Source organism: Pecten maximus, chromosome 12 (assembly GCF_902652985.1).
Source record: "Pecten maximus chromosome 12, xPecMax1.1, whole genome shotgun sequence".
Classification (NCBI taxonomy): domain Eukaryota; kingdom Metazoa; phylum Mollusca; class Bivalvia; order Pectinida; family Pectinidae; genus Pecten; species Pecten maximus.
The window spans coordinates 4,314,793-4,342,731 of NC_047026.1; the positions used below are offsets into that span (position 1 = coordinate 4,314,793).

The 27,939-nt window shown below is 34.1% G+C and overlaps 2 protein-coding genes across 3 annotated transcripts; one reads left to right on the forward strand and one right to left on the reverse strand.

The window, feature by feature from the left end:
• Positions 1–525: 525 nt before the first annotated feature.
• On the reverse strand, positions 526–27,939 carry LOC117339218 (protein FAM184A-like). The gene is made up of 17 exons (XM_033900691.1): positions 27,793–27,939; positions 25,538–26,410; positions 24,038–24,158; positions 22,549–22,730; positions 21,952–22,158; positions 20,546–20,668; positions 19,084–19,245; positions 12,829–12,950; positions 12,014–12,164; positions 11,008–11,220; positions 9,311–9,464; positions 8,609–8,736; positions 8,086–8,270; positions 7,340–7,486; positions 6,545–6,662; positions 5,847–5,951; positions 526–4,751 (listed from the first exon to the last, which is right to left on the reverse strand). Exons 1-17 carry the CDS (start codon positions 27,931–27,933, stop codon positions 4,578–4,580), a joined length of 3,306 nt encoding a protein of 1,101 aa, XP_033756582.1. The 5' UTR covers positions 27,934–27,939; the 3' UTR covers positions 526–4,577.
• Positions 15,007–18,931, forward strand: LOC117339219. Of its 2 annotated transcripts, XM_033900693.1 has the most exons (3): positions 15,158–15,623; positions 17,736–18,508; positions 18,611–18,931. In XM_033900693.1, the coding sequence occupies exons 1-2, from the start codon at positions 15,265–15,267 to the stop codon at positions 18,505–18,507; spliced, it is 1,131 nt and encodes a 376-aa protein (XP_033756584.1). In that variant the 5' UTR covers positions 15,158–15,264; the 3' UTR covers position 18,508; positions 18,611–18,931. The 2 variants fall into 2 exon arrangements, with proteins under 2 accessions (XP_033756583.1, XP_033756584.1); XM_033900692.1 differs by having other exon boundaries at positions 15,007–15,623; positions 17,736–18,931.

Genomic DNA, 27,939 nt, shown 5'->3' on the forward strand with positions numbered 1-27,939 from the left:
AAGATTTCCCCGTTTACAGAGCTTTACTTGTTTCTACTACTGTGTTTGCGTCAATTCATTGCTGAATATTTGGGTAAAGATTTGGTTTCCGCTCTGAATACATTGAAGTGGGAACTACAATCAACACTTAAACGTGGGAAGGCCTCACATCTGCTAATTAATATCGGTTAATGAAGAAAAAGATGACACATGAAAAGTATAGGAAAGGTAACCAGTTAGACTTTGATTGCCACAATTCTTACTGATGGCTGGCAGATATTATGGATGTTCTGTGCGAAACGCTACGCGGTGTCCTTCATTGCCGAGGCTTCCCGTAGCTACAAATAGAGTTCATCTTCACCGTGCATGGACTCATTGAGTCAGCTTATAATTACATGTCGAAGTCAGGTATACGGAAAGTGACATCATGACGTAATCATTATTATGCCTTGGCGGTTAGTATTTAGTTTTTCCCGGTTTTATTTGTTCAGAACATCGGTGCATGTTTAAATATGTTGGCAGAAAAAAACAAGAAACTCAACAATAATGAATTGGCAATCATTGTATTTTGATGCATTATGAAAGAATACAAAGCAGATTCATTCAGCCACTTTCATGCCTTAGAAATGTGTCCTATCGGACAAATACATACATATATATATATATTTAACTTTCATTTTCTCATATTTATTCATATTTACATGACTATAATACAAAATTGTTTAAATAAACACTTATTTGACATGTCTACGACTACAGCAATGAAGTAGATGGGACGAACAAGTTTCAGCAGTTGAAAAGTACCCTCACAAATATAGATATAAATTATCAACCATGGACGGAATTCGAGAATAGTTTCATTACATTTTGTTGATCACTGATCAGGGTTTTAGACAAGCGGTTCTTGAGTTTATATATTGTTACATAATCTGTGAAATTCACATAACATGATATATTAAAGCAATTTCATGAAAACAATAAAACTAACTTACAATACATTGTACAGTATACAATTTCGTCCATGAGAACTGTTACTGGTTTACTGCCTACAAGTGTAAATGACTTCTATTGTTAAATGCAGCAGATATGTGTATATCAGATGCAGGTATATATATATATTTATGTATAATTTTGTCTCACAAACTAATCTTAAGTCAGTGAAAACTGAGGATGATAGCATTTATATTCTCATTTTCTCATGAGACTTGAAATGAAAAAAGAAGTGAATTTGAACGTTTCCTTTAAATTGTATGTATGTATCTATATATTAATGTTACTAATTAACAATCGAGATATCATATATTCATGACGTCACAATGAGACTGTTCAACAGTTTTGCCACCTCAAAATAATATTCCTTATCAAATGCATGAAATACGTTGTGTTTCTTATGAAAACTTAACTTTTTATCTTCAAACCTTAAAACCCGGGAAATTTGAACCCCCGAAAAAAAAAACCCCCCAAAAAACAAAACGATACAACTTTTACAATTGTGCACAGTCCAGCAGTAGAAAGTTATATATTGTGATGTCACCTCTGAAATTCCTCTGATGTTTGTAAATTTTGAAAAACTAAATCAAATGCTAATGTCGACTAATATCCTAAAGTGTTATTACTGATAGAAAATACCTGTCAATAATTAGCTTCCCTCATTTCAGTGCAAATAAATCAGTAAAAAAAAAAAAAAAATCAACAGGATTTTTTTTTTCAGTTTTTGTAAGATGAACTCTTACACCATTTTTCTCTTGTTGTTTCATTATTAATTCTTGGGAATTGGAAACAGTTCAACATGTTACGAACACAAAAATCTCCGGAGATGGGAATTGGAAACAGTTCAACATGTTACTAACACAAAAATCTCCGGAGATTCTAAAAACATTGTCTGACTCATCCCTGGATAAAGCCTTTATGTGAATCTGACTATTTGTGTCATCATTTGGCTTTGCGCATGAGTATTATTATACGATCATATATAGTCTAATTAATTTCAGTCCCAGGAGATTCGAGGACCTCAAGTTAAACTCATTATGTAGTCCTTCTGGATATAATGACAATTGCAATACTTCCGCTTCAAGTTGGTTTAATTAATGTTTCAACGACCACTGCATGTTATCAAGATTTAGATGCTTGATTTTTGTGTTGTAGCTATTATGCCTCATCTAAAGCTATATGCTACCTCGTGATTTTTATGACCGACTTTTGAAAATAGAATGAAACATCTGCAGTTCGCTGAATTCAAGAAAATGATATCATTCAGTAAATTATCCCTCTCAGGAAATCCTTACAATGGAGAATACTTGTAACACAGATCAAAAGTATCATTTACTGGAGTAATTGCATAGTGATATGAGGTAAATCCCTAAGGGAGATAACTCAAATTATAATGTATATATAGCATACAGCCTTAAAGGGGGATAAAAACATAACAGAAATCCTACTGAAGGTATAATATGTATGAAAGCATCATCCCTAAGGGGGATAACTGCGACACTAATTGTAATTTTTATGGTAACATATATCCTTAAAAGAGAAATTCTCAAAAAATAAAATGCATACATTCCATGATGTTTATTATTTTTACCTTATATTTAAAAAATTTCACTTTTAGAAATCAATTTAATCTACAAACGACTTTAATAAGAAGCCTAAGTGAAACTTTTTGTTAAAACGAATAAAAAATATATATAAAATGTCATGTTGACCTCAATGAATATATGAAATATGTCAAATGCACCACATGGGGTTACTTGCTAACATCGATAAAATTTGGTCACAACGACCTCAATAATTATGTCAATGCACCACTATGGGTCACTCATCCTCCATAACAATATACAAAGTAACATTTGTACACGACAGTGAATCACACCCTCTTACAAGTCACTCAACAATCAAATATATATACATAGATATATGTACAAATTCTGTTATCACAGATAAGCTCAAGGATAGCACTAAAAATAGACTACCAGCATATACACAAAACAGTCAATCTTCAGCGATTCATAGACTTAGAACTATCACCAGAGGATTTTAAGAAAAAAAAAAAAAAAAAAAAAACAGATTTCAAACAAATAGATCACAGATATGCCAAGCATTGAAAACACAAACTTTCATTAAACATGACTTATACCCATCCCAAATTTGGCCAATATTGTATACAAACAAAAACAAACAAAGTAAGTTTTAAGTGATATTCTTAAAATTATCTCTTTCAGCAATTTTTTTGTTTGCTGAGTTTATCGCCTCGTGAACAATCAGGGTAATTTTGAGGCAGGGTCTCCTTGTTGTAGCTGATGGCTACCTCAGTGACTTAACAACAAATGTGAGGCCATGACCATTTTATCTGAGGCAATTAGGTAAAGGTCTCTCAGTCATGGACATAACCACAACAGCACAGGAATGTCAAAGGTCTCTACTTCAGGAGAAACACAAGTAGAGATCGAACCATGGACACCTTGGATCTTCATCTCAGGTTCCCATTAGTCCATTGCTCTTCCAACAGAACTATCTTTGACCCCTCTCTCTTTAGCAAAATTAGGTTACGAAAAGTTGTACAAACAAGTTCAATATTTACGAAATCATATCTACGATAAATATACTACATTTAATACTGTTAACAAATACATCACACAGTATACAAAATATGCCTACAATTTGGAAGTATCACAGTTAAATTACATTTCAGATGAGGCACTGGCCCAGACAGATTTTAACATCAACATTTACTGATGTGTACAGGTGTCAACATCACTACTAAGGAATTCTGGGAAGACAACTTCTGCTTTCCATATAATATTCCGGATACTGGGGTTGGATAGGGTGGGGTGGTCCGAGGCAAGCAGTATCTCTTTAATGACTGAACATACTTTCCTCCAATACGATTTTTTTTTTTCAAGGCTTGTGCTTATTGTTGAAATAATATGTTCCGTTTATTATAACTAATTAAAAACCTAGTAGAAATTGTTCACTATGTATTCATTTAAAACCTGACACCAATTTCACAATATAGTCCAAAAACATCCATATGAATATCTTTGATACCAGCACAGATACATATGATCTAAGATGAGTTTCATTTCATTATGAAACTAGTCTTAGAAATATTTTCTTTTTTTTTGTGCATCTTGGCGTGCAAAGTTAAAACTTCGAGATGAGTTTTATAAAATTTCATATGAAATGAAAACAAATTTAGGACGCTTTTTATCACAGGTCTTGGAAAACTTCCATTTTCACAGCTTTTAGAGTCAGAATTTTGAGGTCATAATCAAACAGTCCGACAGCCATTTTGTTGCGCCATTCACATTTTATCACATCACAACATTGTCCTTATGACATCATAATAGATTTCTGATTGGTTCGGCCAATGAGACGGCCCCATAGTATATAACACTAGTGACAAAATATTTCACAGGCAAATTCACTAGAGACATGTAACTGGCTGATTTTGTGAATAAACAAGTATTTTTTATAAAATGCTTTTCTGTGTGTCTCAATCCACCTTATCACAATTACAAGGTTGAGCAAAGCTAGCATGCCTCTATATATACTGTTGTATAAAATATGTCTGATTCTATAGCAAGGCTTTAGGCAGTGAACTATCTGACAAACTTCTTGGTGAAGGCAGGCGTTGGTCCAAGGGGTTTGGACGGGTTTAGATTGGCGTTGTGGATTGGCGAGTTAGGAATCGGTTCTAGACGATTCAGACTTGGTGCACTAGAGGTGTGCTTGGATGGATAGTGACCGCCTCCTCTCTCTCCTTTCTTTCCTTTCTGTAATACAGTATGAAGGACAATGTGAAACAAGAGCAAATGAATGAAGCATAATCCTGGAATATCAAAATAAGTAACCAATTCAGGGATCAACCTAGGGATTTTTTAGTACCGATTATGGGTAGTTTCCTCTCAGGATTTTGTTCCATTTTCCCTCTCAGACTTCTGTTAAATTCACTGAAATACTGTATTTTCCCTTATTTTCATGGCAATATAATGTTTTGTCGAGTTGAAGAGGCCATTTATATTTTTTTTGTATAACTTAAGGATATTAAATGTATATATTTAATAATTTATTGCATTTACTTAGTACTCCATGATTTGTTTGTTTGTTTGTTTGCTGGGTTTATAATCCCATGAACAGCCAGGGCCATTTTGAGGCAGGGGTCTCTTTGTCGTAGTTGGTGACTACCACACTGAACATTATACGGGAGGCACGTCGTATACTTTCGAGAGTAATTGAAGTTAAGTGTCTTGCTCAAGGACACAACCATGACAGCAGAGACCAAGCCCAGTTCCCAGCTTCCCAAGAAACACTAACCAATACGGGAAGGGAGCCTCAAACCATGCCCCTCAGATCTTCACTATATTGGTAACATGGGATGGTTCTCCGAGATATCGTAGCCTCTCTTTGAAGCATATATAGGAGCAATCTAATTAAAATCTAGATGGACATTCTCACTACGTTACATGAACATCTAACGACATCACATACAGGGTCATGTTCTGCTGACCTTTGTTATCTCAATATTTCACTTTCAGGTTGAATTGTCGATTTTTCAATGTCATCAATCTCACCCTATTTGGCACATCATGCATCTGAAACTAACCATTTCAGTACAGCATGTACGTAGCTATATTCTTCGATGGACGAAATGACTTGAAAAAAATTGACAGATTTTGCAAGCTATATTGCACTCTAGTCATGCTATTTTGCACATACGATATTCACTTCCAATATTCTGAAAGTAGTAATTTGATTGGTTAATCCAAAAGGTCATCCTGACATGACCCCTTAGACCATGTCGTAAGATGTTCATGTAACGTAGTGAGAATGACCATCTATATCTTAGATTTATATAGCGGCAGACTTACTTTTTGTAGTGGGTTAAGAACCCCGACTTTCGGGTCAGTGTTGAAGACCTTGTTGAAGTTGGTCTCCCTGTTGACGAGCTCCATCTGATAATACTGTTTTTCCTCCTACAATTTGTCATCACATTAAATATCATTCTATGCTGACGAAATTCCACAAACTGATAATAAGAGAATTAAATCTTATAATTTGTTTTTCTTTTTATTATAAACAAATTTTATTTCTATTATTTTCACAGACAACAACATTCTGCAAACAATGCATTAAATCCAGGTCAAAGTATATTATTACCTAGCTATTTGCTTCCCTATATATTTAATCAAATTTAATTTCATTGGTTTCATTGAATGAAATCAAATAATTTTTCATGATAAAAATCTTGAAAGGATGAATTTCACAGTAAAAATGTTAAACATATCATGAAGCAATTGTTATAAAATTAACATACTATTAAGGTTTATTTATGCTCATTTCCATCAATTTAACTCTACCTGCAAGATAACTAATATATAAAATGTCCTTTATGCAGACTTTGAACCTGGCATTTTAAAATTAATATTATAATTTATATTTATATTTCATGCATTTTCATCGTAAACAAAACAAAATCTCCAAAAGGGGGAAATAATTGATGAAAGGACAAATTTCGCAGCAAAAATGTTAAATATATCATGAAGCTACTGTTACAAAATTAACATACTATTAAGGTTTTCATCCGCATTTCTCTTTCTCTAATGGCGTCCCTCAACTGTGCAATGGCCTCTAGATCCTCCGGCCGCGATTCCCGATTATGGTACTTCTCCTCGGCTTCCTGAAGCCTACCCAACACAACAAAAGAATAAATCAATATTTGATTAAGTTTTCAAATGCCTCTTGATGTTTTCTAAAACAATAATCAACATCAAACGAGGCATTGTTTTACCAGTATGAGAGCACTTTCTTGAAGCAAAGTATTTCTACTCAACTTCAGCGGTTACTTAAGACCATTCAGAATATTGAGGGTAAAAATGTTTAGAATTATTCGGTTTAAAATCTTGCAATTAAGTAATATGATAAAAAAATTTCCCAGAGAGCATTGCTGTAACTGTTAAAAAAACCTGCATCACCACATAAACCAATAGCCCGAGTTTCCTCTGGCCCTGACACGGCCATATCTGGTGTAGGGCCAGAGCGCACTACTATATGAAAACAAGGAATTCTCCGACACCGTTTGGTGAAACTCAGGCTAATATACCAATATCTGTCCAATTTATTATCAAAATTCTTTTATTCAACATTTCACAGACAATGCTGTACCTGTGGAGAACTAACAAAGTCTGGACGTTTTTTTTTTAATCTTGATTAAACGAATTACAAACAAACTCGGGACAAATGTCATGATTTGAGATTTACAATTTAAAAATTAAGCCAAGAAATCAAAATTTGCTTAAAAATACCATCCATGAAATACATTATCAACCAAAATGTTCCTCATAGGACTCTGATAGCTAATTACATTATTTGTAACTCTGAGATTTTGTCTTTGAGAAGTTCCTGAGCCTCTGTGAAGTCTGCCATCAGCGTCTCAGCCTCTCTCTGGTGGTCCGCCTTCACACATTCAATCTCATGTTGGAACTTTTGCACCAATACTTCCTCACGTTTTCTGTACGAGAAAACAAGAAAATTTATTATCAACCGAGTAACAGTTTCTAAGTGCTTTTGTGTTTGAACTCCGAAAACTGTACATGAGTTTGTAATTATCTGACAATATAAGACTGGTAAAATCTATGCCTAAGTCTATTGCAGCTTTGAGTAAAAATGCTGGCATATGCTATCTAAGCGTCCCAGCGGCAAAAGTCATAAATGTGGCACCTAATGGGCTTACTTTAGCATCATGATATGGAATTTATACTCTATATACATGACAAAGCTTTCCAGGCAAACAACGTGATAACATGCTGAACACTACCACTGCAAATTTAAATCCATAATTTCTCAAAATATACAATTCACTCTATACGATAAGGATCATTCTGTGCCAATTGTTCTTGCCTGGCAAATAATTTCTGAAGGATTTTATTTTGATGGCTGAAGGCAGCCTTAATACCTCTTTAAAGTTCCTTCAAGGAAATTAACAGCATCAGAAAAAACTTTTATAATGTATTTCAAACATTTTATTTAAATGGTCAAAACTAATATATTGTGTCAGTTATGTTTTAGAATATTATTTTTGTTGGCCAAAGGGAGGTAATCACTACTTACTTGAGTTGAAGATTGGCGTCACTCCTTATTTTGAGGATTTCATTTCCTTTGACCTCTATTTCCCTCGTCAATTTATTAATATCAGTTTTGAGGCCTCTTACGTCATCCTTGAGATTTTTTATATGTAGCTCCCGTCCAGTAACCTCCTCCTTCAATTCGTCTACTTGTATGGCATGATCTTTGTCCTAAAAATTACCAGAAAAAATATTATACATAACCTGTCATGCAATGATAATTTCAATTATATTAATTATTTATTTAATTACATTTCAACTATGAACTTACAAAAAAAAATTGACTACCCTGTATCAATTCTCAGTTCTTTTTAACTTTAACCAAAAAGAAAAAAAAAAAAAAAAGATTTAATACATCACCAAAATATTTTTCTCTCCTTTTTTTTTTTTAAACTTAATAGGAAATGGTCAGTAGAAGATTGATTTATTACCTTAATGTTGTCTTTAAAAGATTTAATAATTTATAGTGTTCAATAACAGTTTGGTGAATCAATACAAACTATCTAGACCTTCTGTTTTGAGATTTCCACGGCCCTGTCCAGTTCCATCCTTGCTGCGTCTAACTGGTAGCTGTGGCCTCTCTTCAGTTCTTCCATCTCATCATTGTGACGCTCATAAATCATCTCTTTCATTTTTTCTGTGGACAGAAAAGTCAAAGTCATCATGTTTGTTTGTTCGTTTTGTTTGTTTGCTTGTTTGATTTGTTTGGTTGTTTGTTTTTGTTTGTTTGTTTGTTTTGTTGGTTGTTTTGTTTGTTTGTTTGTTTGCTTGGTAAACCACCCTGTGAACATGCAACCAGTCATTTTGAGAAAGGGTCTCCATGCAGTAGTAATGACAGCACAGACCGATCCGTTTCTCAGCTTCCAGAAAAACACAAACCGACAAGGGAAAGGAACGGTGAACCATATACACCTTGAACCTTTACCTGAGGTACCGTGGCTGGCACCCTAGCTGACTGAGGTATTGCAGCTCCACTGGTAGAATACTCTAGACTTATATTCTCAGAGTGATTAAAGCAGAAGGCCAACACATGATTTTTTTTAATCAATTAATTAAGGTGGGCTTACTTCATAATAAAGTTATTATATCATAATATCACTTTTTTTACTGAACTGCAATAGACAAGGGCGGGGTTTATTGCCAGACATTGCAGTTATTGCTCAATAAATGTAGAATGGCACCTGTAAATCAAAGATCAGAGTTTGAAGTACCTGTTTCTTTTTGGTGTGTCTGCTTTGCCTCCTGTAGACTAGCCAGTCGAGATTTTTCTGCCTCTGACTTAAAGCTTTCTACTGTTGCCTTGTGGGCAGTCATACTTCTCTGCATGTCCTCCATGTGACCTGCAGTAAGTTTGTTTTCTAATTCCTGTGAATAGAAAAATTATGATTTTAAGTAAGATATATATATTATGTGCCCGAACAGTTCCATATAATTTTGTTTTACAGCTTATATATATATATTTGAATCAACAGACCATTCCATATTTACTGCACAACCCAATTAGTTCTATAACATTTGAAACAATGATCCTGAAATCTGGTAACGTACACGACTTTATACACCAGATCTGGCCAAACTGTTATGTTGTAGACCAATTAAGCTACTCAAAATTTTATGAAAAATACATTTGTTTATATGTGGAGATTTGACAAAGCTCTGTTAGAATTTCCAACATAGGTTATGAGTTATTTACCAATCAGATTGTCTTTATGATGAATTATTGACCAATCAGATTTTCTCTTTTTTCTCACTTTGAAAGTATTCAAACCAAAATAATATTTACCTACTATTTACTTGATTTCTAAGCATTTAAAGAAAAATATCAAAATTTCTATAGAAATTATATAATGTCTTCTAAATTTCAAGTGTTTCTTTTTTGAAATATTTTTAAAACTAGAACTGTCGCCAGGATGGCTGACTAATACCCCCGCAATCTGCATGAGTCAATGGTGAATTAGAACTGTTAATTAGAGGCTAACTAAGATTAACCAGTAATATAGTGACCACTTGCCATAGCAACCATAATTTTGAGAAAAAGAAAGCGGCATGCACATCTACACATGGTCCTCTATATTTGTGTGAAGTTTCATTGAAATCGGCCCTTCGGTTTAGGAGGAGTTGTCCGGACAATCTTAAAGTTATGGTTCTTATCTGAAAACCTGTTTGTAGAGACCAGTTGTAATAGCAACCATAATTTTGAGAAAAAGAAAGTGGCATGCACATCTACACATGGTCCTCTATATTTTTGTGAAGTTTCATTGAAATCGGCCTGTCGGTTTAGGAGAAGTTGTCGGGACAAACTTAAAGTTATGGTTCTTATTGGAAAACCTGTTTATAGAGAACAGTTGCCATAGCAACCATAATTTTGAGAAAAAGAAAGTGGCATGCACATCTACACATGGTCCTCTATATTTGTGTGAAGTTTCAATGAAATCGGCCTGTCGGTTTAGGAGAAGTTGTCCGGACAAACTTAAAGTTATGGTTCTTATCGGAAAACCTGTTTATAGAGAACAGTTGCCATAGCAACCATAATTTTGAGAAAAAGAAAATGGCATGCACATCTACACATGATCATTAATATTTGTGTAAAGTTTCATTGGAATCGGCCCATCGGTTTAGGAGGAGTTGTCCGGACAAAATGTGTCTACAGACAGACGGACGGACGGACAACCTGATTCCAGTAAACCCCCCCTCACTTCGTTGCGGGGGTATAAATATATTTTCTTTATTAGTCCACAGGTTTACATATACATACTGTACAATAAAATATGTTTGCCAAGATATATACTTCCTACAGTGGTACGGTGACACCAGCAGCTGGGTCATCACCATATACTGCCTTCACTTACATGGTCTCTCCGAGAGTTCAGAAAAGTATCATATATATCTAAATTCAGAAAAGATTTACCTTTGCTTCAATATCCTTCTGTTCTGCTAATTTCCTAACTTTTTCCAGTTGCATTTCTTCCATGACTGTTATCTGCTTGGCGTACTCGTTTCCTGCCTCAACAAGTTTCTGCTCCAGCCTTTTTCTCTCCTCTTCCATCTCTTTCCGTAGGCGTTCCATTTCTTCTGCATTTGAACCTTCTTTGTCCTCCAGACATTGTTTAAGTTTGTCCAGCTGAGAGATCAAGCAAAAAAAGAAACAACTGTGAGGAAATGTCTCAACAAAACAAGAATTCCTCGGAAGTGAATGTTTTGCCTGCGCAGCAAGTTGTGTAATTATAAGAAAGACCAGCATCATTCAAGTATTCTTGGAATTCAGCGATAAAGAGCAGGATCATTTGGTATATATAATGAACACTGCTTTAAGTTTGATCAGTCTAATCAAGAGAGCTGAGTTATTGCACAGAAACAGATTATCTATTTATAGTAACAGTGACCTTGACCTTTGATCTTTGGAGAGAAAAAAAAACAAAAAACCATGCAAGCACTTGTGGTATTAAAGAATAAACTGCATGGAAATTGAGTTTAATGAGCCAAAAGGATCTTGAGTTTAGCACAAGGAAACTAATATTCTATTTTTGGTAACTGTGACCTTGACCTTTGACCTTCAGACCTGAAAATCAATCCCAAGCAAGCACTTTGTTAAGGAAGATCTGCATGAAGTTTGAGTTTGATCGGTCCAAGGGAACTTGAGTTATTGCACGGTAACCTCTGTGGATGATGCCAATTAAAAGCAGACAATAAATTGTTATTAGGGGCTGAACGAAAGGCTTCCTGACCCTGGCAGTCCATAAATCTTAACTATGGGAGATCAAATTTTGAAATGTAAAAAAAAAAAAAAAAAAAAAATTAAAAATTCTGTTTTACGCGATATATTCAGAATGAAACCCCGGGCAATGTAGACTTTGACCAGGACTCTCAAGACAACACTACACATATCTACTAGAGTGGGTCTAGTGCATATATACTTGACTATGAAGTTCCTGGACTTTGTTCTCCCAGCCTCTCCGCGCCGCCATCACTTCCTCGTCCTTGAGGCGTGACAGTTGTTGGAGAGCTGACTTTTTCTCCTCGTCTTTTTGCTGCGTCAGATCAAGTTTCAATCTTGCACACTCCTTCCTAATAACAGAAAAAATTTTGGTTAAGTGACCATTTCAGTTTTCAGTTTTGTTTTCCATTGTTTAAAAGGAGTCATTTTCTAAAAACACTTACGGACTAGACAACTGACAGCCCCACTTAGTATGTGTTTGAAACAGGGGATTGAAGTGATCTAGGGATCAGACAATGGGGTTAATTTTTCATTCTTGGTATACAGGAATGGGTCAAGTCCCTGTGGTTGGAAATGAAACATTAGCATCATTTGCATTAGACTTCAATACAAAAGCTTATCATAACTACTATTACTAGGTTAAATAAGACATCTGTTAGTTTTCAGAAAATTTATTTGAGGTTGAAAATTAAATAACACGTTTGTTCATTAAATTAAATTCTTGCCTTCTGAAGTTGTATGTTTTGAAAATATTTATACCAAAAATATGGTATACATGTACATGTAACAAAATATACATGTGATCTTACATGATTGTCTAGTATAGAAATGCCAATCTGGCTACAGAATTTCGACATTAAGTATTGAAAAATTCTTGTCAACAACGTATGGAGCCCTAGTAGTAATTTCATTTTTTCAATTAAAATCTTAGAATTTATCGTGGTCACTGAAACTGTTTTACATGTACCAACTACCTCGTAACACTTATTACGAAACCTGCTTATTTTTTCTCACCTCAGATTATCTGACCACTTGGACTCCAGGTCTTTAGCCAATTGGTCAAGCTTTCTCTTGAGTTCTTGTTGGGCTTCTTCCAGCTTACTTGCATGCAGTTTCTTAAGTTTCTCCAATTCAGCCTGAAAAATAATTACAGAACATTAGTTTCATTCACAGATTGTCTGCTATTAAAGACATACAGTTTACTTATTACATAATTCTATATTCATGACAATGTAAAAATTGTTGCTAATTTTCAATGATAGCGACACTGAAAACTGAAAAATAAATTAACTGAATATTCCCAGGAAAAACTTGTTTATTCTGGATTTAACTTTAAGTAAAGCTGCAAAAAAAAAAAAAAAAAAAAAAAAAAATGCAAGTAGAAGTTTCTATATACATATTTTGCTTTTTGATGTATTCATGCAGGAAATGTATCATTGAAATGATATTTGGTGCCCAGTTTAGAGTTAGGAGCTGTGAACAGGAACTTGGATGATCGTGTCCGTGTCTGTCCACATTAGCTGGACAGTATAAGATGCTATAGTCAATTTTGAAATATGAGATTAGCACAAGAAGAAACTACTTAGACTTAACGTCGAAATATTACAAGTGTCAGGACTATTATAATCTGATATGTTCTCTAAGTGTCTCCTAAATACCATTAGATACCGATGTTTTGGATAAGTATTTATGAAGTATCTACTTGTACAATACTTGTTGAGAAATTAAGTGATTGTGATTGTTGCGCAGATTGAAAAGCGTGTTAAAACCCATTTACTAAATTGCAGAGAGTCAGACACATATTAACTTAAGATTAGCCAGATATATCGGCCTGGTATATTTGAGTTCATATAATATTTTTCTCTACAGCGAGTCTAACATCATCATAAAGTATTGGAAAGTTCAAGCATCTGTGCATGTCAAACCTGCACTTTTAATGACAAAACCAACACTACTTAGAAGGTATACCCCATGCCTTGACCTTGACCTTTATCAAGAACAATTCATCTAGGGACCCAGTTATTCAAAAGGTGATTAGCTTAATCACTTGATTGGTGAAAATCTCATTTCCTGTTTACTTCAAAACCTGTACATATGCATTCCTTGAAATAGGCAGCTATGAATAGGAAAGATTAGTGCTTATAGAACTTTTCACAATTTTTTGTCAAGTTACTTTTACCACAACTTTTTTTTATCAGGATTTGAAATTGTGGTTACTCTTTTCACCTTTTGAACAACTGGACCCTGATCTTGTTTCATGTAAATATTGCTAACCTATTATAAGCTTTTGTCTAAGCATGCATACAACCATTCGCTGACACCTTAACTCTTGGCCTATTATTGTACATGAGATCCTAGAGGGATCTTGGTACCCACCAATTATCAAAATCCAAGATTGCTGCCTGTCAGCCATTTTGTCTTCATGATCTTATTCAAAATGAAATGAGCACAACTTGGACCATGAGGAAACCTACATGTGAAGTTTGAGAAATATACCTCCAGCACTTTTTAAGATATCTAGTGTTAACAAAGTTCAAATGTCAAAATCAATCCAAAATGGCTGACTGCCAGCCATTTTGTTTCCCAATAATTAAATTAAATGAACACAACTAGAGACAAAGGGGACTCTACATGTGAAGTTTCAGAAATATATTCCTCCAGCAATTTTTAAGCTAGAGTGATAACAAACTTCAATGGTCAAAATCCAAGATGGCCGACTGTTAGCCATTTTGTTTTCGTGATCAAAATTGAAATTGATTGGGCACAACTAGCAACAAGTTAAGTCTAAATGTGAATACATATGTAGAGAAATATTCCTCCAGTGCTTTTTAAGATATAGTGATAGCAAATTTCAAATGTTAAAGTACCAGGTGGTCGCTTTCAGCCATTTTGTTTTTGTGATCAAAATTGAAATTAACTGGATACAACGTTAACTAGGGCCAAAGACTAACCTATATGTGAAGTTTAAGAAATATCCCTCAGGCACTTTTCAAGAAATAGCAAAAACAAACTTTAATTATCGAAATCCAAGATGGCTGAAAACAATAACAATGATTGTGTATGGACAGAGGATGGTTCGACCACTTTCTGTAACCATGCATGATGGTTTAACTCGAGTAGATACTTAAAAGAAAGATCTCAAGTGTGTTGACCCTTGAAAAGCGGAAGTGAATGATGTTCTTTAGTAAACATGTTCTCATGACCAGTCACCGCTTTAGTTATCTCAGAGCTTGTAAAACTGAAATGAATTTCATTTACAGCATATTGGTTCCTGGAAACAGGGAGGCGTACATATCGTACTCCGGACACCAACCTGACGCCATCAGTCACACTACGTTACGCAGACATTTGAAATTTCCTTCAGAGCATTCGGAGAGACATTTCAGCACCAAGCCTCAATACTTAACCTCAGTTATACATTTCTAAACATCTGTCGTCAATGTGGCTAAAATGAACTATACATGGACCAAGGATTCATGTGGTCACCCCTTGACCACAGATGACCTCCAGCCACGTACCCTGTTGGCCAAACAAGTGACCACTGCTACATCCGTAGATACCTGCACAGTGACAACCCTAGCGATCTCTATTATCTTCTGTATTTGCGGGATTGCGGCAAACCTTGTCAACATTTTGGCGTTTATGTGTAATTCGGACGTCTATGATGACAAGACACCTTTCCTTATGACAATGGTGATATTGGATTTACTATTCCTGTTAATCAATATTCCATATTTCATTTTCCAGATCGGATATCTATATTTGGATCAGTCACAGTATTCCGATATCGGAGTCTACATCGGTATCAGGTAATGTCTTCATTCCTATTCACTTAATAATAACATGCATGTTATTGAATGAATTTACTTATAGGAAAAACAAAAAATATTCTCCCCTAAAAACATTTTAATACGATATCAAATGAATAATTTTTTCACCTAGCTAGCTTTCCTACTTTTTTTTTAATGTAAACAAGAAAGAATAATTTCTTTTTGCTCTGCCTTAAATTATGGTCATTAAAAAATAATTTGTTCGTATATACAATGATTGAATTTAAATTTTATGTTCTTTTAAGAAAAGTGACATTTACTTAAAGAAAGGAAATACTGAAGCTCAATGTTTATAGATATACAGACACAAAACCAGAAATAAGTCTCGTACAACGACAAATTTTTGTGGTGAGCAGTCAAGTGGTAAGCTGGATCTGTGTATTCTATCACAATGTGTATTGTCTAAGTTTATAACACCTCAGATTTAACTCAACAGGAACAGGACGGGGATATGTGTCGTCCCTGAATAACTTGATTAATACTTAAATGTACCTAGTAAGTGTCGTTTAAAATTAATCATTACACAACAGTCAACTTCTGTGGGGAACATCGGGATAAACTGCCTCATAAAATTCCTATTTCAACATTCATCGATTAATACTGGTGTATATATAAGAAATATAAGATTTACTTTTGATTAAAAAAAAAAAATAAATAAATGAAATAAAAACAAAACAACAAATTAAAAAAAAAATTGAATGAATGCCATAGAATTTAGTTCTAAGTAAAGGGATGACAGCAGTGCAGTTAACAATTTTTTCCAACTAGATTGAAATTAACTAAAATTTAAAAAAAATTAATTGATACATTAAACCTCATATAGATGTTGGAACATGATAATGTTCAGAAATTTCACAGGGTTTATAATCCTCAGAACAGTCATATTCTGTGATGCAGTAGTTTACATAGAGGTTACACAACGAGTGATTGTTGGATATGGAATTTATTTCACACGTGTAAGTTATTTTTCAAAAGTTGCAAAAGACACTAGCTTTAGCGAGTGTTTTTTGCAACTTTTAAAAAATAACTTACGAGTGTGAAATAAATTCCATATCCAACAATTTCGAGTCGTGTGAGTACCTGTTTCTACCACAATAATATCGGCTTGAATCAAAGGGAAACGTGGCTAAGTATAATTTCGCGTATGCAAATAAAGTGTACTGGTGACGTCCGGGACCCGGTGATGTGACGTCATTAGATTATTGATGACGTCATTAACAATTGCAGCTTGGGTCAAAGTTCACCGTGTTAGCCAATCAAAATGCGTACAGAGTTTATACCACGTGTGGTATATAGAGACCAGCCAACCAATTGTTTTCCTATAGACTTCAGTGTTAACGTTTTGGAGTATTTCATTCAAATTCTTGAATTCAATATGACAATTATGGTTTATAACAAAAGTTTAGGGTCTGATATAACACCTAATAAAAAAAAAAAGTTGGGTCCTTCAGCTCAAATTTTCTCCAGGGTAGCCATTTTGAAAATAGGTGAATTTCGCAGTAAAAATTCTCAAAAATCTTAAATGTTTACCTGTTTATTATTATTACCTGAACTTTTGAGGGAAAAATAAATCGGACTTACGAAATTTATATCAACATTTCTTATTGATAGTTACCTATCAGGCTACATATCTATTTTCTCACTTCATAACATACTGGCCAATCAGTGGCTGCCAGACATTTTATCCTTGGCTCAACTTTCTATACACAGGGGCTGTTTCAAAAATATATTTTTTTCAATTGGTTGGTTGTTCCCTAAACAGATTGTTAATCAACAGCTGTAATGATTAACTGATGGTCTGAGAGTTGAATAACACAGGGTATTGTGGTAGAAAGGAAGATAAGACATTTTGTAACATAAAAAACTTATTGAAAATAATTTATTTTAAACTGAAAAAAAAAATAAATAAAAAATAAAAATGGTCTGGTGGTTTCATTTCTTCTCAACCCATGCTATTTCAGCCCACCTTACCAAGCGTTTTGTCTCCTAATAAAGTGAATATGAAACTTAGATAATAAAAAAAAAAAAAAAAAATCTAAATTGAAGAAAAACTGAAAAAAATATTTCTAACTGAGGAATTTTTATTTTCAGGTATGCACTAAGCTTTATCCTCATATGTGCATCATCCTGGATGCTGGTTGCCATGGTTACCAAGAAGATCCTCTCTACACAGACTGAGGGTGATGCCACTGGAATCAAGCCTCTCGGTGAATCTGATCAGACTGCTGACAGTACAGAAGAAAACAGGAATTTGAAATCTTCCACAGTGTGCATTATAGTCGCCATACCGATTGTCGCGACATTTCTACATGCTGTTAAACTTTTCGAATACCAGAAATCTTTCCATCCTGACTCTCCATGGTTGATGAAGTGGCGTTTGACAGGATTCGGATACGAACTTTACACTGCCATCGCAAACATTGCAGTGACCATACTTGCTCCATACATGTTTCTGTTGAGTTCAACTGTATATTATTTGGTAAAGGGCGTACAAGTCATGATGCGAAAGAAGAGCGAGAGGGAACCAAATCAAGACATCTGGTTGTTGTTTCTGCTCGGATTCCTCCATCTTGTTTGTTACGGAGTATCTCTACACCAACAGATGACTGCTTTGTTTACAAAAGTTGCAACAGTAGACAATTATTGCTTGGATAGTATTAACACTGCTTTCATTATCCTCAATGCATCAGTCAAAATTGTCATGTTCAAATTATTCACATACCATTTCAAGAGGTACAAACTTCCACTGAATGGTTTTTCAGGTTTTCTTAGCAAGCAAAACCGGAGGTTGAGCCGAGGGGATGTTGTACGAAGCTATTCATTCAATAATCCAAGTTACGACCAGAACAGAGAATCGCAGTAACATGACTATTTAGTTGCGTATGACTTTCGAGGAGATGTTGTACGCAGCATAATCTATTCATTCAGTAACCCAAGTTACGACCAGAACAGAGAATCGGAGTAACATGACTATGTACATGCGTATGTCTTCCTTGGCTTGCTGACGGTGCAGATTCGCGAATACAGTATTGATACAAACATAATGACTGTCAGGTGCGTGACTATAAGCTAAATCTATGTATATATCTTACTGTATATTGTTTTAAGAAAATTTGAGTATGATTGTTTTGATGATTGGAACTCATGTGTAAATAAATAACATATTTACAGATGTATGTATATTACAATCTTTAATAAATTATATTGTTTTCAAAGATTTGTGTATGTTATGGTTCAAATTTTTAGTCTGATGATATATGAATAAATTTTGAAAGAGATATTTTGTATTTCTTAATTTTCACAATTGATTTTTGTATTCTAATACCTGCTTTTTCTAAATCTTATTTCAACCTCGAAAATAAGGAAAATAAAACCCTGTAAAATTAACATAATTTACCATATCATTCTACATTAATTATATATATATATTATAGTTTACCTTATAATTGGCTGCGTTTGTCTTGTGTGTTTTGATTTCCTCCCGAGATTTCTCCAAATCAGACTGTAGTCGAGTTGAGGCCTCCTTAAGACTGTTGATTTTAGAGGATGCTGTACCAAGACCGGATTCACTGTCCTTCAGAATCTTCTCAAGACGTCTTACCTACAGACAGAAAATCACAAATACTGATGAAACAAGTACATGTCAAAATTAGAACTGTAACCCGAAGACTAGATAACTTAACATCACTCCAACATAAAATATTATCAAAGGGACATAACTCCCAGGAAATTCTGCTTAATAAAAAAAAAAGTGTGACTGTCAAATCTATATATGTGGTTATGATACAAAAATCTATTCATGTACCTTAGGTAATGGTTATGTGTAGAATTTTTTTTTTATAAAAATTCAGAGAGAGAAAGAATTTCAGAGGGATTCTTCGTTTCTCTGTTACCCTATCTTTCATGTAAAAAGTTCAAGGAGCCAAAACTTTTATCATAAAATATAAAATAGCATTTGTTATCATTTGTTAGTAATTTACTAATTTGCATTAAACATGAATGGGTTTATTACCAGGCATGGGTTTATTGTGAGACAAGTACTTTAATCTCATCACATTCTTACCAGATACATGTTGTTGTACATGAGTCAAACAGGGACCATACATCAATATAAGTGATTTAATCCCAACAGTAACATATGTAACAACTTGTGTGGAGTCAATGATTGAAAATAATTAAAAATTAGTAGAAAACTAGAAAATGCCTTCAAAACATAACTGCCCCTGCTGCCACTTGACACCCCGAAACCTCAGCTGTTCCTGAGATTAGCTAGTTGCATATTGCATCGGGACGGGACGGAACGGGAGAGAACAGGACAGGCGTGATGGGACAGGCGCCATGGGACGGGACAGACATTGGTAGCACTATATGCCTCCCCATTTCATGGCCGGGGCATAAAAAAAAAAATAAAAAAAAAAAAAACAAACATCGCTGACAATTTTGAAAAGGCATTGACAGAAATTTCTGAAAGTGTTCTTAAATCTTTGGCTTCGTGTATTTTCATAAAGTTACCAAACTAAGAGTTAGTTGATCTTCTATTTTACAAATATATTCATTTGTAATTTATAAGTCTTTAATTTTTAAATGTTTTGTTTGTGTTCAGTATCAAAATATTGATAACAAAGGATAAGATATGTATTAAATGTATTTGAGATGTACATACATTTTTTACAAAAGGGAAATTCTGTGCTTAATTTAAGCCAGTTAATTGATAATTGATCAATTTCAAGTTTCCAATTATCGTTTCTGAAATTGAAACCGATCCCCATCACTATTAACAACCTACATTTTCTCAGGCACTGAGCATGCATAAAATTTCATAATTGTTGGGGTCCTCTCGTTAATATATAGTTCATAGCCCTTAATTAATATTTCATAAAATCTTCCTACAAGCTACATACCTCCTCTTCTGATGTCGCTAACTTGTTGGTAAGATCCGTGTTCTTCTGGTTGAAATCGGCTATAATTGCATCTTTGTCATCCTTCACCTTGGCCAAATCTACTTCATGTTGTTTGACCATTTTCTGTAATTAGATACAAATTTTATAGATTGGTTTTCTAATGCTTCAATAAAGAGTTTAAAATTAACTAGAAAATGTCTGTAAGACATCAATGCCACGACTGCCACTTGACACCCTGAAACACAGTTTGGTGAGGATCACATCAGCAGTTCCTGAGATTAAGTATTTATATTGTATCGGGACGGGACAGACATGGGTAACACTATATGCCCCTCCAGCCCATTTCATGACGGGGCATAAAAAATAACAAGGAGCCGCAAAGCTGGCATTATCCCCCACGCCCTGCAGTTGGTATGAAAACCCAAATTGGCAAATACATGTATATATCAAGCTCAAAGTAAGAGTTATTAAGGAAACAGTAATTTGGTATTTTTGATTAGGTCTCCATGGTGACAGAAAAAATACCGAAAATGGTCTGCAATATCAAAAGGCACAACTAGTCTGATATGTTCAGAAAGTTTCAAGGAGCTGCGTTGAACAGTTTTGGAGTTATAGCCCGGAAACAAAAGGAAACAGTAATTTGGTATTTTTTATTAAGTTTCCATGGTGACAGAAAAAATACCAAAAATGGAAGGACCGGCCCTACGGTCAGTACCTGGCAACTGTCCCATGTGAGTTTTGAACTCGCAACCCAGAAGTGGAGGGCTAGTGATAAAGTATCGGGACACCTTAACCACTCGGCCACCGTGGCCCCAAGTATGGATACATACGTGCTCAACCATAAATGTCAACAAAAATCAAATTGGTCTATTTGTTATCCATTTTTAAAATGTATCATTACATTTTGAAACATATTATTTTTCTATAAACTGCTTGGTAATTGCAAATCTTCATATAAATTCACTTATCAAAGAATATTGCTAACAAGAAATATCTTTAGAAAAGATAAATGGCATAGTTTTAAATGCTGATGGTTATAATGTAAAACTGCTGGTGAAATAAATTAACAATCTGATGCGTTTCAGCACGGATAACAAAATTATATCAGTTTGAATCATTTTTGAATCATGAATATAATTTTATTAATGTGTCATTCGAAAAGATTCGTCCACATATTCAGCTTGCATTCAATCTCAGCTTTGTTTCGTTTTTAACTGCATATATGCATTATGCATTTACAGCTACATTGACCAATCACATACTTCATCTTGACCAGTAACGCCACCTGTTGCGTCATATCCGGGGTAAAAAGAAAATTATACAGCTATGCCGAAAAATCTGTGTGATTAAATCTGCTTTTATCTAAAAGTTATCTCCCTTGGAATGTACCAGTTAACATCCCTCACCTGTTTGGTTTCATACAGGAGGGTGTCTGCCTTTTCCTGCTGTGACTTCAACACATCCTGGTGTGTTTTGTTGAGATTGTTTTTCTCGACCGCATGTTTGTCAGCCAGTTCTTTCTCCCTGATGGCCAATTTATCTCGCAAATTCTGTAAGTCTCTTTCATATCGCGCCATTAATGTCTGTTTCTCTACGGATAAGTCCTCCAATGACTTTAGAGAAAAAAAAAAAAAATAAAAAATAAAATAAATAAATAAATACACAAATCTAAATTACTTTCTGAGGAAATCTTCTTATATATGGTTAGAAAATTCTGTAAATCTCGTTCATATCTTGCCATTAATGTCTGTTTCTCTACAGATAAGTCCTCCAATGACTTTAAGAGAAAAAAAAAAAAAAAAATAAAAAATACACAAATCAAAAATTACTTTCTGAGGAAACCTTCTTATATATGTTTAGAAAATTTTAATGTGATGATAAAAGTTTGGATATTAAACCCCTCCATAGTAAAGAATACAAAAACATCCGAATTCTGTATCTCAGGTTTTTAACAATATTTAGTGACCCTGAGAAAAGTAAACAGGCTAGAATTTAACACTGACCTTTTGAAGTGACAGAAGCTGAGAGTTCTGTTCTTTACTTAGAGAGTTTTTCTCCGATTCCACGTTCTTCCACTGTGCCTCGAGCCATGCCAGTTTATCCTTGAGTTTCTGGATCTCGACGGTCTGTTCCTGTATCGTGGACTGCTGCTGTAGTTTTGTTACCTCCAACTCACCAATCAAACCTGTAAAATATTCTCCAAGATTTAAGTTATCAAAATCACTCTTTAAACCATTAAACCATTAAAATACGCTCTGAGAATTAAACAGCTGTCCAACTCACTCCTTAACCTGTAAAATATGCTCTGATAATTAAATTATTCAACTCACTCTTTAAACCTGTAAAATTTTCTCTGAGAATTAAATTATCCAACTTACTCTTTAAAACTCTAAAATATTCTCTGAGAATTAAATTATCCAACTCATACTCCTTAATCTGTAAAATATGCTTTGAGAATTAAATTATTCAACTCACTCTTTGAACCTGTAAAATATGCTCTGAGAATTAAATTATCCAACTCACTCTTTAAACTTGTAAAATATTCTCTGTTTAAAATTCTCTGAATTAAACAGTAATCCAACTCACCAAGCAAAATTAAATGTTCTCTGGGAATTTACATTTGTCCAAATCACCAATCAATTATAACCTATTCTCCATTTAAATGTAAAACTGCAATAAGTTGATCAATCAGATAATTGCCATACTAGTAACAAATGTTCTGGTTTACCTAATGCTAATTTATAATTTGAACACAATTTTTTTTTTTTTTTTTTTGTAATCAAGTTTTCAAAGTATTGATAAATCATTAATTGATGTTCCTTAAAATGAACCATAATAAACATTCAAAAGTCCTTTTGTGTCCTATTTTTTATCATTTTGTTTCAAGTATTATTTCTAGTGATAGGAATCTGTTCCACTTTCAGAATCGATAATCGGAAGCTCAAAATGGATCGATTATCAATTATAATTGGTTTTCTGAATTAAGTATAGCCTTTTTTTTGCTATCAATAACTTTAATACTGAACACAAACAAAGCATTTAACAGTTTTTAATATATTTAAATCTCCTTAATCATTTGTAAACGACAAATGAATATATCACTAAAATATAAGGTTAACTACTTCTTGGTTTGGTAATATTACAAAAATTTGCGAAGCCAAAGATTTACAAACAATTCCAGGAATTTGCAATTAAGTGCCCATTCAAATTGTCATTGATAATTGGTTTTATATTTTTCATGACTAATTTTCAATTAATTTTGATCATTGCGATCGGCGAGTAATTACTTCACAAAAAATCAGTTGCGTGTATACCGTAAGACATTCAATTTCATACAGTGCAACATATTACCAACTCGTATTATGATGAAATATCAAGTTTAACATTATTCATCAACATTTATAGATACTTTAAGAATTAAATTAATAGATTCATGTGGAACAAATTCTATCGTCAGTAAATCAATGTACTTTTACAGAACATTGAACTCACTGGACTTTGTACGGAGATCTTCCGCTTGCTCCCTGCATCGTTCCTTGTATGTCGTTAATTCCGATTCAATTTCTTTTAATCTTGTCAAGGCATTTGATGCTTCATTTTTGGCTTCATCCAACTGTAATGCAAAAGTGAAAGGCTAAAGTGATTTATTCGTAATAATTTTACAAATTACATTTTCTACTTGAAACTGATCAAGTCTCTTGCTTCTAATCAAATCAGAGATTTTTTTTTTCAAGAACATATTTTTCTCTAATCCTTTTTAATTTTCAATGCTTAATTAAATGCAAAGCTATTCAACAAAAAAAATATCAAAAACATTAAATGATCGTATAGATCGCAGGGACTTGATACAAATTTCACAGTACCATGTGAATAAATATACTTCATAATTGTGTGGAATTCAGAATTTGTGCCTGGTACCTGTGAATTTGAAGTCCCTTCATTTCAACCACTAATATGAAGGGAAAAAAATAGAAAAAGTGACAAAAAATGAAAAGTGAAATTGAAATTTCTAGAGAGCATCACAAAGACTTCCCACAATATACACTGATGACCCAGCTCCTGAAAACAGATTGGAGATAAATATATCGAGAACTGCAACATCAAAATAAATTGTTATTATCTATTTAAATACATGTACAGAAAATAACAGTAAAACATCAAGCAATCTGATCATTTATGATGGGAAAAAATTCAAAATTCAAGCAATTTTTTTCAGGACTTTTGTTAGAAAATTATCTTAATTTGGATTTTGGATCTCTGAAATCTGAATTTCTAAAAACAAAGATTTGACAGAAGATTTGACAGAAGAACAGTTAATGGTCTTTCTAAGTAAAATCTCTTCATATGAACATTTAATAATCATACAATAGTGTCATCTATAAATTTGAAATATTTTGATCTTATTATCATTATATAATTACTACTGAATGAATAGCAAACTTTGCACATTAAGTTCTAAATAAAAGTGTTTGGCAGACAGGTGAAAGAATGTTAAAGCTTGTATCTAAATATACATGTATATCAAAACATGCAACTATGTATATGCTTCATCCACTTCCTGAAATGTACATGAAAATATGCTGTTGCATTTTTTTTGGGGGGGGGGGGCCGATTTGGGGCCGAATTTCGGCCCCATTCCCCACAGCAAAATTGAATATTTTTCCCAATCCAACCAGTTAAAATTCCCAATCGAATGATCTATAAAAAAATTATGTCTTTAAAAATCTGGATGATGCCGTCCCGTCTATGTTTTATTGGTTATTCTGGCCTGATAAAGGGAGATAATGCTCTAGAGTCTAAATAAATATAGCATAAATCCATATTTGTGTCTACTTGTTGTTTTTACCATTATGTCCATTTTCCCCAATTTACCTGTTGCCGCGCATTTTTTCCCAATCCCAAAGCCATAGGCCCCATTCCCAAAGTAGTGAAAAAAAGCCCTGTGTCTTTTAATTAAAAAGTTTAAAGAAATAACACTGCACCAGTACCTACCAGTTTTTGTAGACCGCCAGTATTGGACTCGTTATTCTCGAGCGCCATCTTTAACTTCTCCAGCTCCGACTTGGTTTTCTCCACCTCATCCTCACTTACAGACAACTGGTTGACTAGACTTTCTATTTGTTTTTTCAATTCTCTCTCTTGGAGTGCAAAATCCTTTTTCATTTTTTCACGTTCCTCTAAGAGCTCCTTACTGGAACTTTCATGAAAAGAATTTTGAGATTGTTTCAAGGCTGCAAGTTCTTTTTCATAAAATGCTTGAGCTTTTGCTAGCTTTGCTTCATATTCTTCAGCACTTTTAGCTTTTTCCACATTCAAATTGTCTAACTGTGTCTTAAGATCTTCAATTTGTCCTTTGAATTTGTCTTCAATTTTAGCACATTCATTTAACCAGTCTGTGTTTTGTGAACGGTGAAATGTTCGAAGCTGATCCATTTCTTCTTCATGAGCTTTCTTCATGTCTGACAGAGCCTGCTCTTTTTCTGAATCCACATTTTTCTTCCACTCTTCAAACTGTTCCAACTGATTGTCAAACCGTTTCTTGGCAGTTAACACTTCTTGTGATATTCCGAGAAGTTTTTGAGAATGTTCCATTTTCACTTGACATTCACGTTCCTCGGCATGCTGTTTAAATGTTTCGAATCTATGTAACGCTTCGTTTTTATATCTTTCGTGATTAGCTATGGTGGTTTCCAGGGAAGCGATCTTTTGTCTATAGTCATTCTCCTCGTCGAGTTTCCTTTTGAACACACTAATTTTGTCTTTTGTCTCTGACAGAAGTTTCTGCATTTCTTCCTCATGCTGTTCTTTGAGGTTATGGATAACTGCATCATGTTCGTCATTTTTTGTGTTGAGTGCATAAATAACCTGCAAAATAAGAAAAGTTTTAATAATTTTTCATAAATTTAGTTAATTTAGTAAATCTAGCTTAATTGCCTTGACAGTCCGCTGAGATACCAGCCTAGGTTTTGAAATGAGGCAGCCCTGGCCACCAAAGGTGAATCCCTTCATAGGGGATATGGGGCATGTCCCAGTACAGCCCTTAATTAACCTGAACACTTAGGAAAAAATGAATTCTAAATGCAGTTTCTTGCATTCTTGTTCACCAAAGGGTTTTATAATAAAAAAAAAGAAGATTTGAAATTAAAATTATTGAAGTAAATGAAGTAAACTTTAGCTGGACTTTATATATATGTACATGTATATAAAAACATTCTGAGTGATGATCAAGTCAAATCTTCCTGAATACTGTTTCTGTGAGATTGGTCCCGAATCGATGACATTATCACATATCTTAACCTCCATCCAAGCACACAGAGTTGCCAATTCGCCAAATTTTCCAGGGTTCGAAATCATAAACTCTGTATACCGTACACATGATCATATTATATGAATTAATATAACTCCACTACCTTTATGGAGGACTCTAGATTGAGACAATGTTACAATCTCAATATCTGTGCAATGCCAACTGTCATTACATCTGTCATTATGTGCAAACTTTGTTACCTTTGTCTTGACACTGCTCGACTCAGGTTACTGAGGCATTCACTGATAAGGAGGATTACCGATTCCACAGTTATTTGTTATAAAACTGTACTGTACAGTAATTATCTGAAATTCCGTCAGGAATGTACCGACAGTATAGCTAGCTAGGCCAGTACTGTATGAAAAGATTAATGCTGTCACCCATATGATATGTGAACTGGGTCTATACTTTATCTTTTGAATCAAAAACTTTTGATTCTGCTCAAACACAGGGGCATGTCTAGTCTTAGCAAGAAATACATGTCTATATTATATTTAGCTAACACTTTATATGTATAGGTATGTATGGCTATTTCTTAATATAAGACTAGACATGCCCATGTGGCTCAATCAATGGACATGGGACACATTCGTAGCCTTATCGAAACGATGTCTAAAACATCTCTCGGAAACAGGAGGGTACGGATAAATCATAAATGTAATATGTACTGTAGTAAGAACATGTTTGATGATATGTGTTTTCGCGAGGCAGCTAAGGGAGATCGAGTAAAAGGTCAATTAGAGTCTTCGGATTGACGGATTCATGCATTTTGTGTTATTGTAGTAGTAGAAACAATTCAAATACATGGCCTAAATATTAAGAGTAAAATTACAGTGTCTGGTTGAGTAACTCTTTCTGATACACAATCAAAAACGTAAACATCAAGGCACGTTGCCAAATAAAACACAGTAACAACATATTATTCAGTAAAATCATAGACCTTTGTGAGCTGGGCAATTTTCTTTGACATCTTAAGATGCATATCCTGTGAAACTTCCATATCCTTTTGTGGATCTGCCGGTAAAGTGCCGTATTTCCCATTTTGATAGTAGTTAAAAGACATTTTGGCACTTGCCGCCATGTTGAA